Below are 16,457 nucleotides of genomic sequence, written 5' to 3'. Positions count from 1 at the left end.
GCCCATTGCCATAATCCCTATAGTCATAGCAGTAGGTTCGTTACCTTTAATTGTCGGCGCAAGCTATTTTTAGAACGGCGGAGCAGAGTGGTGAGCTGCTCAGAGCTACACTACGGAGGCTCTAAAACAACTCTGTCTGGTAACGTTCTGTTATTATCTCATAGCGTGGTGAATGTGCAGGTCACAACTTGTCCACCAGAGCGTTTTGGAGTTGTTGGATTGTGTATTTGATGAGTTTGATGAGGGAAACCAAGAAATCCCATTAGCCTCCGTAGCGTAGCTCTGAGCAGCTCGCGGCTCTGCTCCGCCGTTCTAAAAACAGCTTGCGCCGACAATTAAAGGTAACGAACCTACTGCTATGACTATAGGGATTATGGCAATGGGCCAATTTGCCAAAAAACTCTCCCTTTAAAAGACTGTCAACATGGACTGTGTGTATTTTACGTAAAAGTACGAAAGAAAAAGTTTCACCTCAATCTAAATTTACAGATTTTTAATGATATATAATTTTTAGCTTTTTGCAATCCAGACAACAAGCAAAACTTTACTGACAGCGTGAGAAGGCTACAGAGTTTTGCTGTATTTATCATATTTGCACTGTGTCATTGAAGCACAAGGAAATGAAAAAAGACAAATCTCTTGAATAAAAACTAAGCAGGGTTAGGGTTATATTATGATATTATAATTTATTTATTTTATTATACGATAAACACATATTAATCAACTCTTGTTTGTTTGCAGGAAAGCTGTGCGCGAATCCTGCTCTACCGGGGAGCGAATAAAGATACGAAGAATAACAGTGGGCAGACCCCGTTTCAGGTAATGACTGAGTGCCTGGCTGCGTAATTATGTGTGTGTTGGCTGGTCGCATGGTTTAGTGTTTTATTAAGTTAACGTAGCAGAAAGTGCCAGGGCCTAATTTCACTTTAAACCATTACTGTTCCACGATGCACACACACACAGGTCCCAGGTGGCAGGAGTATGTGTGTGTGTTTGTGTCTGTGTGTGTATGTCTATGTGTGTGTGTGACCCCTTAATCTGGATACATTAACTCTGTCAGTGCAGAAAAAGCCAGCTGAGACAATCCTGTTGTGTGTGTGTGTGTGTGTGTTTGTGTAGAAAAGAGAGAAAACAAGAGAGAAGACAACACAGTGAGAGAATTAACATTTTCTATATTTTGCACTGAGCTGCATATTTTCTGTATTATTTGTGCAGCCGTGCAGTGAAAGAGTTTTAAAGTAAGTTTCCATGTGAGAGGATTCACATGTTTTTACTGTGTTATCTATTCACCTTTGACTCTGTGGCTCTAGATGTGACCTGGACCAATGAGACTGTGTAGGTTTTAAAAATAATTATAATAATCTAAACAGGCCACAGAGCTCGTTCCTGTGCAGGTTTAGAGAGCGCCTACAACAAAACAAAAAAAAAATCATGCATTTTCCATGAATGGGATTTAAAATATACAAGAGCATAATGCTTCACAAACAGAAATATTAACCTGTTTCTGTCACCCTGGCAATCTGTGCTTCGTTTTCCACGTGCACGTCTTTAATGTGTGTGTGTGTGTTTGTTTTCATCAGGTGGCCGTCATGTCCGGTCATTTTGAGCTGGGAGAAATTATCAAAAACCACCGGGATACAGATGTGGGTAAGTGACAGAGATCTGGTCTGGATTTAAAGAGGAACTATGCAGGATTTGTTGCTTAACTAATATACTACATTTTTTACCTTAATGAAACAGCTTTGGGGTAATTGTGGTGGTTTAATAAATGGCTAAACTTGTTACGAGGGAGAATGGAGACTCTCTGCCTTCCACCTAGTGTCTGGGCTTAAAACCAACCTTGGTCGGAGGCTCTGATCTTTGCCTCCGTCCCAGCTCTCGTCTCTGTGGCCCCGTGACACAAACGCGCCCCGTAACCCGTAATCTCTTGTTTATGACAGATTAAACTACACAAATATATTTCATAACATCGTATATGATGAATAACGTTATCTACCACTCTGTTGATTGATTTCTCGCCGGCTTCGTTGTAAACAAATGCACATTGCCAGGACGAGGGTTAGCAAAACAGAGGAAAAGCGACGGGACTTGCATAGTTCCTCTTTAATGTTTTTCATGTGTAATGTTCTTGTTCAGTCACTCAACACACAGGAGGGAGTTTAACCTTTTATGAGCACATGAAAGGAACCAGGAATAATCAAACACATAAACTCTTGAAGAGCAGAGACAAAGAAAACAAAACAAAACGTTCTGACTGCTTCTCCTCTCTCCGTCCCGTCTGCCTTCACCTTCACCTCCAAGTTCCCTTCGTGGAGTCTCCTAAGTACGCCCCCCAGAGGCGGGAGAGCAGCCGCACGCTGACCATCCCCCACCCCCACCCCTTCCTCCGGGCCAACAGTGACAGCAGCATGAACCTGCCGGACTGGATGGCCGTGCCCAACGCACCGGGGACCAACATCGTCTCTGTGCAGGTGTGTAAGAAATACATTTTCAGGTTGCCTCTGAATATGAATGAGTCTGAATGTGTTTCACTGACCTGATTGACCTCATGCTGCAAAACACAATGTCCTAATTTAATGCATCAACATTGAAGGACTATGTGATTCTCTATGCAACAATATGAACACAAAAAATAATAAAGCAAACCATATAGTGCACAAGAAGTCAAAATTCATAAGATTTTCTGCACTAAGTTACAATCCAGTGTGCTGCCCCCTTGTATATGCAATATACAAACTTTGCTCTGGGTAGTTCACATGTTGTAAGCGTATACTTACGTATATATCCAGAGGATTATATATGTGATAATAATGATAAGTCTCCTTATAAACATATATAGCAACTTCAGTCTTGCAGTAGCAGCCATTACATTTATATATTACATTTCTTTATTGGATAAAACTGTGGAAATCATTTCAAAAGGCTTTTTTTCACTGCGTCTACTCGGCTTGTGTCTGGTTGTATTAGTCCACAGAGTATTCTGTTTTCTTGGCCTGATTGAAGTGTTTGATATTTGTCGCTTCCAAACCTCGTTGTTTATGTAGATTTGTGTTGTTTGTTCAGTTTGATTCCTCCAACAAAAGCAACACTAAGAACTAGAGTCCTCATTTTCTATAAAGCCAGAAAGTTTGTAGAGAAACAGTTGATGCAACAACAACTCCGGCACAGATTATATAAGATTTCAACAGACATAATCAACAATATACACAATACATGACCTTTATCAACCTCTAGTGGTAAACAGTATTTATTGCAGCAGTGTAATCCATCCAGATGTATTTCAGTTATTACATCCAGTGGGAATGAGATAAAGTGATTGCTGAGTTATAGATGAACATTATTAATGAGGCTTTCATGCACACATTTAATTATGAGTTAATTATGAATCATAAGTCATGTTTTCTGAATGTTGGTTTTATCATCAGTGAACATTATGTTCTCTTAAAAGCTCAGTCAGTGAGAGAGTTTTCTAATTAATTAAAGATGTAGAAGTCAGAGGATGTTAAACTCACACAGCCACAGGGTAGAGGAGGCGACAGTTAACAAAAAACAAATGGAAATAAAGTATAGTACAACTAATAATAACATTAAATTGATTTTAACCAAACATAACAACATTTTGGGTTAATGTGGTTTAAACTACAACACTTTTAATGCTCTGAAACCTGATTTGTACGTATGTTAACTTGAATATCTCTAATTTGGACACATTTAAGACAAATTGTAACATGTAATAAATATCTTTCTCTCAGGGTTATAAACACACCGGGACGCTGCGGAGCTCCAGCAGTCCCAGAGGAGCGAGGACGCGCTCCCCGTCCAGAGGGAGGATCGGAGACAAGGAGGACCGGAGTCGGCAGAGTCGGAGACAGGGGTGAAAACACACTAGAAGCTTATTCTCACTTTCTAATGGCCGTTTACGGCTTCATAATTATAATTATGTTTTAATGTATTTTATAAGTAAAAATCTCTTAAATGTTGTTTTTCAGTCCTCAGTTTTTGATCTTCAGGTTCTTTTTTGTGTTGAATTGGCTCATCTTAATGTGCAACGATTTGAAGTAACTCTTTAGTGAAGAGAAAATCTGACTAAAGATCTATGATTCAATATGTTATATTATCAGTGAGGACTTTTTCCTTTCCTCTTCTCTCTTTTTGTAATATCGTCACCTGTAGCTACAGGGTAGAGTCTTTGGTGGTGAATGGTCTCCAGTATAATAATGCATCAGTACAGAAACCACCCAACTGTAGATAAATTATCTCAAAATAGCTCCCCCTCAATGAGCTTTGATAATATGTAATAAAACTGTATAAAATTGGCCCTAACAAGCTTTTACATTTAATGTTTGAAAAATCTATTGCACTTCTCTCCTCAGACCTTTTTTTTGTGTTGAGATACCGATGGTCGTGTTTGTTTCTGACCTCCAGGGCTCCTCCCGCCACCACCACCGTACAGACAGCGGGGCAGCGCCGGCGCCTCTACAGCGCCGTCCCGGGACGAGTCTTTGTCGCCACGCGAGCGCACTCAGCACAGGGAGAACGGGAAATCAGCTTCAACAAGGGCGACAGGGTCAAAGGTGAGAATATGTGCGTTTTCCTGCCGTCGCTGTGTGTGTGTGTTCATGTCTGTTCACGCGTGTGTGCTTTGTGTGTGTGTGTGTGTGTGTGTGTGTGTGTACGCTGGAGCATAATACTGCGTTTTGTCTTCCACATGACTTGAAAACGTCTTGTTGTCTGGGAGTCAGTGTCTGTTTACACCTGGTGCCAACGACTGGATTATAAACTCCTCCAGAGGGGCAGCGAAGGGTGTTTTAACAAGAATGAGCAGAGACACATCCACAAAACCACATTACAGACACCTTAAACAGATTTCGTGTAACATACAGAGCTTACACGTGCAGTATATGCTGCTTCTCAGTGTGTGGGCCGTTGCATAGTATCAGATTGTTTCTTATAATATGCGAGCTGCTGACTGCAGGGGTTTAACAGTTTCAGAGGTGAGATTTAATGAACAGCTTTTAAGCTAACACCATTTAGCTCACTGATGAAGTATTCTGGACACAACGCCAGATGCTGCATCCCAAGAACGTTTACTTATCTACCCTAACATTAGCTAATGCTGGTGGCAAGTGTCCAGTGGCTGCAACACCGAAATTTAAATAACACAACACGCACAGCCCAGTTGCACTGTACCACCGGCTCATCGACACGTTGTGTTACCAAATAAATCACACATCCAGAAGACACACGATCATGTGAACATGACATGTGATCATCTCACTGTTCAGATGGGAAAACAAAACAATATATGAACAAAAAAAAAAAGGCTGAACAGTGTTGATACTTAAAACCCTTTTTCACATTCACTTACACCTGGAGATGTTGATCATTCACATTAAAACAACAGAGCTTTATGCAAAAATGTGACATTGCATAGTTGCATAATGGTATATATATTAAAGGGATAATTCAACATTTTGGCAAATTGGCCCATTGCCATAATCCCTATACCTGTAGTCATAGCAGTAGGTTCGTTACCTTTAATTGTTAGTGCAAGCTATTTTTAGAACGGCGGAGCAGAGCTGCGAGCTGCTCAGAGCTACGCTACGGAGGCTCATGGGATTTCTTGGTTTCCCTCATCAAACTCATCACATACACAATCCAACAACTCCAAAAACGACAAGTTGTGACCTGCACATTCACCATGCTATGAGATAATAACAGAACGTTACCAGACAGAGTTGTTTTAGAGGTAAATTCCTGCAAAACCACTGATGCACGTTCCCGTTGGGAGCAGTCTCTGTATTTACCTCTAAAACAACTCTGTCTGGTAACGTTCTGTTATTATCTCATAGCGTGGTGAATGTGCAGGTCACAACTTGTCCACCAGAGCGTTTTGGAGTTGTTGGATTGTGTATTTGATGAGTTTGATGAGGGAAACCAAGAAATCCCATGAGCCTCCGTAGCGTAACTCTGAGCAGCTCGCGGCTCTGCTCCACCGTTCTAAAAATAGCTTGCACCGACAATTAAAGGTAACAAACCTACTGCTAAGACTATAGGGATTATGGCAATGGGCCAATTTGCCAAAATGTTGAACTATCCCTTTAAATATAAAATGATTGATCCTTAAGGAAGCAGCTTCTTTTAGTTGTTTTAACCTGTTGTTGACCAGGAATCTTAAATCCCCTCCATATTATAGCATCTGTTAAATCAACAGTGAGTTGATGAGCATTAAAAATTATTAATATCATTACACATTTGTACTTAAAGGACACATAATCACTCAGGAAGTGTCTTCAGATGAGTTTGTAAAATAGCCCTTTGCTAACATGAGTGTAAGGTCTCTATATATGTTTGTATTCAATGTCTGCAGGTATGAATATGTGTGTGTTTGTGAGTGAGTCTAAGGTGTCGCCAGGTATGTATGTCTTGGTGAGTATGCAGGAGGTTTGCATGTCAGTGTGTGTGTCATTATTTCCTTTTCTGTCTTCATAAATGTCGTCTTTTCTTTCCTATGTGTTCATTTCTCATTGGTATCAGTGTGTGTGTGTATGTGTGCGTGTGTTGGTGTGTGTGTGTGTGTGTATCTGTTGTGCCGTGTGTCTTTTATTCTTGACACTCTGCTCTCTTCACCTCCTTCCTTCCTCCAGTGCTGAGTGTTGGCGAGGGCGGCTACTGGGAGGGGACGGTCAGGGGTCGCACAGGCTGGTTCCCCTCCGACTGCGTGGAGGAAGTGATGCTCCGGAGCCAAGACAACCGATCAGGTGATCACCACCACACACACACACAGCAGGGTCATCCTGATAAACACAACATCCTCCTGAATATTCAGCCAGATCAGCGTTAAGATGCTGGTTGTGATATAACGTGAACATGTAGGTCAAAGACTTTGAGCGTCTGTGTTCTGGTGCTAAATTATGCACTGAAATCCAGCATTATAGTCATTAAGCCTGCAGCTAATGGTTTTATTTCAATGTATCAATTGTTATTCTGATGGAACAAGATTAAGAGTCATTAGCCATGTGCAGCAGCTCTGTAAGATTTTGATCTAAATGCTAATTTCAGCATGCTAACACAATCACAGAGACACAATAAACATGCTGATATTTAGGAGGTTTGACATGAACCTTGATTCGGACCTCAGGAACTTTCCCCATGAGCCAGGAAACAGGGTCAATATTTAGTTCCCTTGTAACTGATCTACAGTAACCCCCAAAAATGTTGTAATTCTCCGACCTTTCTGATTGGTTGAGTTGGTCTGACACTTCTGTTTTGACACCAACGAGCCACAGGAACCTTTTTTAGTTCCTGTAGAAAAATACCTGCAGCTCGAAATGAACCTCTAGTATAGATACGCTGCCTAGTTTGAATAAATGCAAGTAACATCAAGTCTTTGTGAACAAAAGTTGCGTGTTATCAAGGTTGCTGGTTGACAAGAGCTGCACCTTGTGTTGTAGAGGTGAGGGTCGGTCCGGCCTTCGCTGTTTTATAAAGGTGGTGGCTGTGTCATCCGATCCAAAGGATTCGACCCCTGAACAGGGAACACATCTGTAATGTGATACTATAGCATGTTAACATTTGCTAATTAGTGCTTAATACAAATAACAGATGTTGTCGACCTGACCTGAACCACAGCAGAGGACAGAGGAGAGATGCTCCCACCACAGATTTTAGTTTAAATTTAGTTTAAAAAATAGAAAATAAATATAGTTCAATACAAAAGAAATAAAAATGCAACTCCTGAATGAAAGGGGGCAGAAAGAAACAAACTTATGTTGTCAACCCCTTTTTTTTTCAATAAATCCTTTCACAAATGAAATAATATATGTATCAAAGCAAAAAAGAAGAAGAAAAAAATAGAATAAAATAAATTAAAATAATGGCTGCAGACCAGCCATCAAGTAACTTCCTCGGTCTGAAACATATCGCCATATTTATTCTTATATCTGTGAACTTCTATTTTTACAACTAAATACATACCTTACCACATTTATACATATTTATTAAATAAAGGTACAATCATGTTCATGTTTCTGTGTGTTTTGGTTTCAGAGAGCCGAGGAGAACGGGCTAAACGGCTGTTCCGCCACTACACGGTGGGATCCTACGACAGCTTCGACGCTCCCAGGTAAGAGCGACCTCGCCTGTTTGAGCTGAACACTCGGACGCACTTAGATGCTCCGGTTATTCATCCATTATTACGTTGTTGCTTCACCTCTTCATTGAAGCTGCTGTAGCTCAGGAGACGAGGGGGTTAAAGGGATACTTCACCCAAAATTGATAATTCACCAATCATCTACTCGCCGTCATGCCAAGGAAGGGTTCAGAGAACTTTCACAGTCATCAAAACGCTTTAGGAGTTCCAGGGGGGGTCCGGCTGGCAACGGATTTTCATATAATGGCGGTGGATAGAGATCACTTTTGAATCATCCAAAACACACACTATGAAACATCCAGATACCTCCATACTGCTCGTCCTACTGACCCAAGTGTCCTGAAGCCGCCACATGGAAAAGTTGTTTGGAAAATATGAATGTGATCTCTGTTTTTTCCGTGTTTGATGGAAGTACATCTCGCAGCCACTGGGAGCTACTACTCCAACAAGGCTAAAAACAGAGATTAAAGTATTTTTTTCTGAACACCTTTTTCATGTCACGGCTTCAGGACACTTGGGTCAGTAGGACGAGCAGTATGGAGGTATCTGGATGTTTCATAGTGTGTGTTTTGGACGATTCAAAAGTGAACTCCTAAAGCGTTTTGATGACTCTGAAAGTTCTCCAAACCCTTCCTTGGCATGACGGCGAGTAGAAAATTTGGTGAATTATCGATTTTGGTTGAAGTATCCCTTTAAATGTGCCTGTGATGTAACACACGCTGGCAGAGGGGATTTGTTTGTATGCCAACATACTACACACATCTATCCAGATAAGATGATTCATGCCGTGATTCACAAGTTTCCACTTTGCTCCTTTGATGCGTTTTGTGTATTTTTGTGATGTTGTGTTGTGTTGTGGGTGATTTCCTGCGGTACGGCGTGACGACGTGCTCTCACGCTGGACTCATCCTCAGGGCAGACAGAGGTTTTTACCAGCTGTGTTTTGACTCCTCAGTGTTTGTTGTCTGCTGTTTGTTGTTGTTTTTATTTAGCTGAACGTAACCTGAGCAGACAGGCTGATTTTTGTCGTATCAGGACGTCGGTTCCTTTGTGAGTTGTTGTTGTCTGCCTCTTTGGCTCAGAGGTGCAGAGCTGTGTTGCCAGGCTGCAGTTTTCTTTTTTTCTTTTTTCTTTTTTTTTTTTTTAGGTGGGCTGAACTTGTCAGTGATGTCGAAGGTGCTTTCAGACCACTCTGGTGACTAAGGCTGAAATATTCTCTGTGTTGACCAGCAGCAGCAGCAGCAGCATGAAATCACCAGACACAAATAATCTCGAATAGCAGATGAGACTTTAACTTTTAACAGAAGGTCATTATGCGTGTTTGGTGTTTATGTTCGTACTGATCAGTCATCCATCCGCCCACTTGCGATTTGATCAGCATCCGGTGTTTCACAGTTATTTATTACCCCCTATCAAAAAAGTTTGGTAACACTTTATAATAAGTACACACTATTAAGCATTAGTTAAGCATTAAATACTGAACTCATCATTTATAACACATGAATACTCATTAGTATGTAGTTTATAAACACAGTTAAAAATGTTTTACTCATCATTGATAAGCACTAATTGTATTTATAAACTACATACTAATGAGTATTCATACTTTATAAATGAAGGATTCAGTATTTATTAATGCTTAACTACAGTAATGCTTAAAGCAGAAGTAAGCGATCCGGTCGTTTTGGGTAACTTCTTGTCAGCCGATGGAGTTAGCAGTCCCCGCCCTCGTCCCTACGTCACCACATTCACGCGCATCCCTTGGCTGCACACACAGAGAGGACCGCCCCTTTATGCCGTTCTCTCTCCTCATTGGATAAAGGTTGTAGGATACAAGGAAAGTTTTCTCCTCGGCTTACAGCAGAGCAGAGTGACTGACAGACCCGTGTTTCAGACCAAACACTCTATGTAAGTGATTGCCGTCGGAAGATATAACTATTTAAGACTTATATTACATACATTAAATATTCCGCTTACTTCTGCTTTAATAGTGTGTACTTATTATAAAGTGTTACCAAAAGTCCATATTCAGCCTCTTGAACGTATGTAGATCCAGATCCTCTAGAGTTGATCTGTTTGGGGGGGAAAAACAAAAAACTCTCCTGTATCGACTCTGGCTGTGTGTGTGTGTGTGTGTGTGACTTCATCTCATTAAGTCAGACTAATATAATGTCATTCCCTTTAATGCCTCGCATCTGCATCATGGCGGCCGCAGTGTCGCTTTGAGGCAAACTCATTTCAGTGTCCGGGACTCGGACGGAGCCGAGAGAGAGAGAGAGAGAGAGAGAGAGAGAGAGAGAGAATTATTTACATAGAAATCAAGCCGTTATCAATCACATGTATTATTTACGTGAAATCTCGGCCTTTTCCCTTTTCTCCTTCCCTCTTTCACCGCTCGTTATCATTCTTCATGGTTCCTCAGCTCTCTCTCTCTCTCTCTCTCTCTCTCTCTCTCTCTCTCTCTCTCTGAAAGGCCTGCACTTTTTTTCATGTTTTATTTTCTCTTTCTCTTTGTCTCCCACTAACAGTCTCTCTCTCTCTCTCTCTCTCTCTCTCTCTCTCTCTCTCTCTCTCTCTCGGCCATGCACACAGCATCATTTATTATTAACACGCTTTTCATCAACAGTGACATTTCATGCAAGCGACGCACTCAGCCATGCAAAGTCACACAAACACACACACACACATATGTTCGGAGCGCTAACGCACACATCATGGATAATTAAAAGCCGTGTGTTTTGTTTGTGTGTTTGTTTGTTGGTTCGACCAGCCGAGCAGGCAGAGCTGAGTCAGAGCCGCCCGCCCTCACATGGGCCTACAGTACTTCTACTTCTACTTCTACTTCTACATGTAATATCTCACCTAGCCTTGTCTCCTTTCATCCCTCTACTGCTGTATATCTGGCGGCGTCTCCGTCCTGACCGTCTCCGCCATGATCCCTCCCGCACTTTCGATTCATCACCGCTATCTCTAACCCCCCTGTACTTTTTTAATTTTCTTTCTATCACCCTCTCTCCCCTGTGGTGTCTCCATCTGGAGGTCAGACAGTGAAGGGCACTCTGTAGGGAGAGGAGGAAGAGTGAAGGAAGAGAGGGAGGCATCCCTTGTTTACAAATGGGTTAAAAAAGAGAGACATGTATCGTCTTTTTCTTTTTTTCTTCGTTCTCTCTCTTCAAACATCAAGGGACCAAAGCTGAGCAGAACTGGGAAGAGAGATGCCCTTCGCCATGGTAACTTACTTCACTCTGTGTGGAGACTGAAGCGAGACCGAAATGAATTTTCAACGCTCATATGATCACAATTATTCTTTTGTTAAGGATGGAGAACGTCAGTCACTTGGTCTGTTGCTTTGGCTCTGCTCGGCTAAAATAAATCAAAAATTACATGATTGATCGCCGCTGCCAGATTCTTGCGCAGACATTTATATGTTTCTCAGACGTTGAATCTAAGCTTAATGATGCTGCTGGTGACTTTCAGCAATCAGCTCCAAAACTCTCTACACTCCAAGTTTCATGAGTAAATACATGAAAAACGTGCTTTCGGCTTCATCAGAAGGTTGTTCAGTGCTCATAGAGGCTCCTGCAACATCAAACATTTACAAAAATTCAGCCAGTCTGGGACCTGGTTGTTTATGTCTCATCTCTGGGTTTGATTGTTACAGCTCTAATGTTAAATGCTGGAGACGTTATATGACAAAATAAACAGAGTAGACTTTTCTTTGAAGGGACTACAAGAAGTTTCGGAAAGCAAAGTGTTTTCACACTACATTTCCCATGAAGCTCTGCGCGCACGGTGAAATTCTTGGACCTGCGCAAGACGGACGAAAGCGAAAACATTTGCCAAGAATGTTTTCATTTATTAATTAAAAACGAAAGTCAGAGTTTCGAGTACGATCAGATACCGTCGTAGTTTCGACCATAAACGATGCCAACTAGCGATCCGGCAGAGTTATTCCCATGACCCGCCGGGCAGCGTCCGGGAAACCGAAACTAGGAAATGCTGGACGAGTCGACCACTAAATAATAATATCAAAATAACTATAAAGACAGAACGATATATTTATCGAACATGGACCCATTAACAAGTGGGTAACGTAGATTCATCCACATTAATATGAGACTCTGTTATAACCAAAAGCAAACTCCTCGGGGAATCTTTAAATTTGATACAGTAGGATTTTGTTGATGTTGCTGATGCTGTTGCATGGGTTAATCAGATATTTTTATTTTATGAAAAAGTAATTTCTGCTGCAGAAAGTGACCCTTTCTTTTTGACACATGGTGGCAGGTGCAGGTCTGAAAGGTTGAGGAACGTCTGATGTAGCACATTTACAGAGGCAATTAGCCTACAAAGGTTGGGACATGATTTTTGAAACCATGTCACCTTTTCTTTAATACACATTGTCAATATACACAAACATGTAATTGCCCCTGTTATTTATTTCGTAAAGATAACATATAATGATTTTGACGACTGCGCTGAAAATGTCCCCGATTTTCATTTAAAAGATGGTGAAGGCAGGTTAGTGAAGTTTTATTTGTCAGGTGCTAAGTAAGAACATCAAACAAAGCAGTGAAATCAGACTAAATTATTCAACATCATCTCAAACCGACTCATTAGCAGCTGTTAACATGCTAATATGCTAAGCTAAGGTGGTGCACATGTTGCCTGTGGCGTGTTAACATTGTTACTGTACACTTGTTGGCGTGGAGCTGCATGGTGTGACTGCAGACTGTCATTACCATCAGCCAATATTGGTTTCTGTATCTTTTATTCAGACCATGTCCCACTTCTCAGCTGTTTCTCACAGCACAGTGTCTTTTTTCTTTTTCTTTTTTTTTTTTAAAGAGAGGAAAATCCTCTGAAACTGTATTTAGGTCACAGAGAGAAACAAAACTCTCTGTTGAAGAACGAGCTCCTTTTTTTTTTACTGTGTGTTTGGCAAAAAAAAAAATGTTTTGGCTGCAACCACAATCATCCATGTGATCACTGACATGGCTGCTATTTGCTTCATGCTGTGCTGTGTGTGATCTGTGATGACACTCTGAGGTCTGGTGGTGCTCGGTGTCTTTCATTTCATCCTCTGATCAAAACCAACCAGTGTTGCTGCGGCTCTGCTCATCGATCACAGACAATTTAAGAAGCAATAGGAGCAGATTTTATATATTTTAAACATAATAAATAGGCACTAGATTTCCACATACTCAGAATTTTTTGCTTTTGTTACTTTGCCTTGGAGTTTTATTTCTAGACATAGTAAGAAAAAGATAAAAAGATAAAGTACAAGATTCGAAATTCATCTCGACAGTAAAATATTTACAACATTTGCTTGTTGAATAAAAAAACGAAAAATTGAGATGATGTACAGCTGAACAGGTGGATGAAAGAGCAGCACCTCCCTCAGCCACAGAACTGAATCATCAGTGTATTTTATCGTGTAAGAAGAATTCAACTTATATTTTTATTTTTTGCCTCCTTTAGTCCAACATATTGGTCCGGCCTCCTGTTCAGCCCGCTGCCTCTCACTGGCTGCTGGTGGTTATATAGATGTATATTTATATTTTCAAGCCGTGACAGACAGTTATAACGAGGCCTGATTAGTGAAACCTGGCAGTGCGAGCGAGATGAACTGCTTTAACTTGATAATGTGCTGTGGTGATTTCATTAACACGAGGAGCGCGAGGAGGACGGAGGGATATGATGATGACTTGGGCAGCGGCCCTGACGGATGACAAACAAATGGAGAGATGTGATGCACGTCTGTCGTGCCCCTGCACCTCAGATGTCGTCTTAATCGACGCCTGTTTGTCCTCGGCCTCCTCCCATCTGCTCCTCCTCCTCCTCCTCCTCCTCCTCCTCCTCCATCATCTCTCACAGCCTCTTCTCTCCTCAGGTGGCTGCATTTTATATTATTAATATTCCCCACCTTTATTTTTTTATTACGAAGGGCTGCAACAGTCAAATTCAGGTCAGTCAGTCTGTTCGGGTGAGACATGCTCCAAATATTTCAAATCAGCAGAGACTAATAAGACGAACGAAAAGGCAACGAGAAACCAGAAGTAAAATGGGATTTATTGTGAAAGGGAGGGAAAAGACTTTGGAGGAAACACTTTTAACTGCTCACACGATTGGCTAAAGATCAGAGGGTCAGGTTTGTGATTGGATGAGAAGGAGGATGAGCCACTGTCACAATGAGGTGAAAATAGATTTTCAACAAATCGGTTCAGGTCACTTCATTTATATTTTATTTCACACAAATCAGAAGTAAGAAAAAAAAAACACAAATGTGATTAATAGTGATGCGTCAAAAGCCTGTGAGCAGGATCCAGTCACTGTAACAGTTTCAGACACAAAACACCTGAAAATGATAATTAACTGGTTCCAAACATCGTCCATACTGTATATTGATTAAATAGGCTAATGTCATATAATCAGCTATAAATGGTTGGTCAATAGCAGCTCAGTGGCGTAACCAGTTCCTCACAAACACAAGTTTGAACATATTTTAGTGGCAACTGTTGCTTTAAGATGTTTTTAAAAACAGATGGAGGAAGTGACATTTTGAAAAGTTTATGTTTCTTTATCTGTGTAAGAGGCTTTTTGTGAAATGTTGTCTCTTTTAGAATCTAAAATAAAAAAAGACTTTATTAAAATACTTTATTCATCACCCTGGATGGAAATTCAAGTTGTTTTCAAGGTGAGGTAGGGTTGATACATACAGTACAGGCATAATAGATAATACAGATATTGCACCATAATATTATAAGTATACGTTGTTTATGTAGAATCTGTAGTTTTTTTTAAAGATAACTAAGTCAGGTATTGCACCATATACTATTACACTTATCAATATGAGGCTAAAACTGGGGATATAAACTATTTAACTGTTTCAATCTTTAAATTTAGACGTCAAATACCAAATGAAACGTCTTTACAACATTTAGGAAGTGTTCAGAAAAAGAAACAAGCAAACAACACAAAGAAACTTGCAGAAAACACAGGTGAATATTGAAACGCTATAGCTATAAATTTAATTTCAGCACCATATATCCTCCCTGTGTTTCTGTGTTCACTTGTGATTTCCTCGTTTCTTTATGCTGCTTATGTTTCGTCAAATTGGTGCCGATGTTTTTTTTTTCCCATTTGTTCGAGTTGTTTTCTTGTGGTTTCCTCAGAGCTGGTCTGTTGCCTTCTGTCGCAAAAATTAAATGCAAAAAAAAAAAAAAAACATTTAAATAATTTTTCATCGGGGTAAGAACCTCATCTATTAATTTACATAATCTTCTGGGATGAAAAACATACATTATGTAGAGCTGAATCATCTCCTGTTCAACAGAGGAGCATGCACTGACATACTGTATGTGACTGAACCCACTGTAACTGTTTAATACCAGTGTTTATGCAGCGCTGCAGAAGTTTCTGCTGTTGTTTGTTCCTCCGTCGAACAGATGAAAGCTGTAAAAAAACAAAAAAAAACACAGTTCATCCGCTCTCTGTGTCCTTGCCACAGATGCACTGAGCTACTCACACACAATCTGTACATGCTGCTGCTCCTCTGCCTGCCCACATGAGACCGTTTTTGGGCCAACAGTGGGTCAAATAAGGATGAGCGAGCACACAGCTTGGAGGAGAAGCTCCAACGCTGCGGCGGCGGCGGCGGCGGTGGCGTTGCTGCTGGTGCTGGTGGTCCGCCGTCTCTTCCTCTTCTCCTCCTCCTTTTCTTTCCTCCTGTCGCCTCGCACCTCGTGCATATGCGATGCGACACAACAGTTGGCTCACACGGCTTCGCCGTGTTTTGCAAAACTTGACTTTGTGTGTGTGTGTGTGACTTCGTCTTAACTCGACTTTGTGGCTGGAAATCTGCAACAAGAGCGCGAAAAAAAAACTGCAGCAAACACGACGAGTGCTGCTACAGTACAGGACGGATTAGGCAACACAAACACACAATCATGTGGACTTTATGTACGTTTGCTCTCCTGATCCCTCCCCCCACCTCCCTCTCTCTCCCTCTCTCTCTCCCTCTCTCTCTCTCCTCACACATGCACACACACAAACACAGATACTGCACACACACACACACACACACACAGGATCACAGCGGTGTAGCCTGACATGCAGGGAGGGAAACAAAAAGGCAGAGATGAGAGAGGACAAGAGCTGTGATCGTCCTCGGATGCAAGAGGGTGAGAGAGAGAAGGAGAGGGAGAGAGAGGGAGAAGGAGAGGGGGAAAAGAAAGAGAGAGGGACGTCGAGAGGGAAGGAGGGAGGAGGAGGAGGAAGGAAGAGGGAGGAGGGCAAGTCGACG

General features: G+C 41.3%; 1 protein-coding gene across 1 annotated transcript in view; it reads left to right on the top strand.

The window, feature by feature from the left end:
* The window catches only part of shank1 (SH3 and multiple ankyrin repeat domains 1), an 88,476-nt gene that overhangs the window by 40,764 nt on the left and 31,255 nt on the right, over nucleotides 1-16,457 (top strand). The window contains exons 9-15 of the mRNA XM_085783581.1: nucleotides 742-819; nucleotides 1,581-1,647; nucleotides 2,302-2,471; nucleotides 3,753-3,874; nucleotides 4,426-4,574; nucleotides 6,648-6,761; nucleotides 8,050-8,125. Of these exons, the coding sequence (XP_085639707.1) occupies nucleotides 742-819; nucleotides 1,581-1,647; nucleotides 2,302-2,471; nucleotides 3,753-3,874; nucleotides 4,426-4,574; nucleotides 6,648-6,761; nucleotides 8,050-8,125 (776 nt within the window). The remainder of the gene's footprint in view (nucleotides 1-741; nucleotides 820-1,580; nucleotides 1,648-2,301; nucleotides 2,472-3,752; nucleotides 3,875-4,425; nucleotides 4,575-6,647; nucleotides 6,762-8,049; nucleotides 8,126-16,457) is intronic.

Source organism: Trachurus japonicus, chromosome 8 (assembly GCF_045865225.1).
Source record: "Trachurus japonicus isolate A0001 chromosome 8, Traja_1.0".
Taxonomy (NCBI): Eukaryota; Metazoa; Chordata; class Actinopteri; order Carangiformes; family Carangidae; genus Trachurus; species Trachurus japonicus.
Note: the sequence above shows the minus strand (reverse complement) of the source record. Positions and strands in the feature narration are given on the sequence as shown.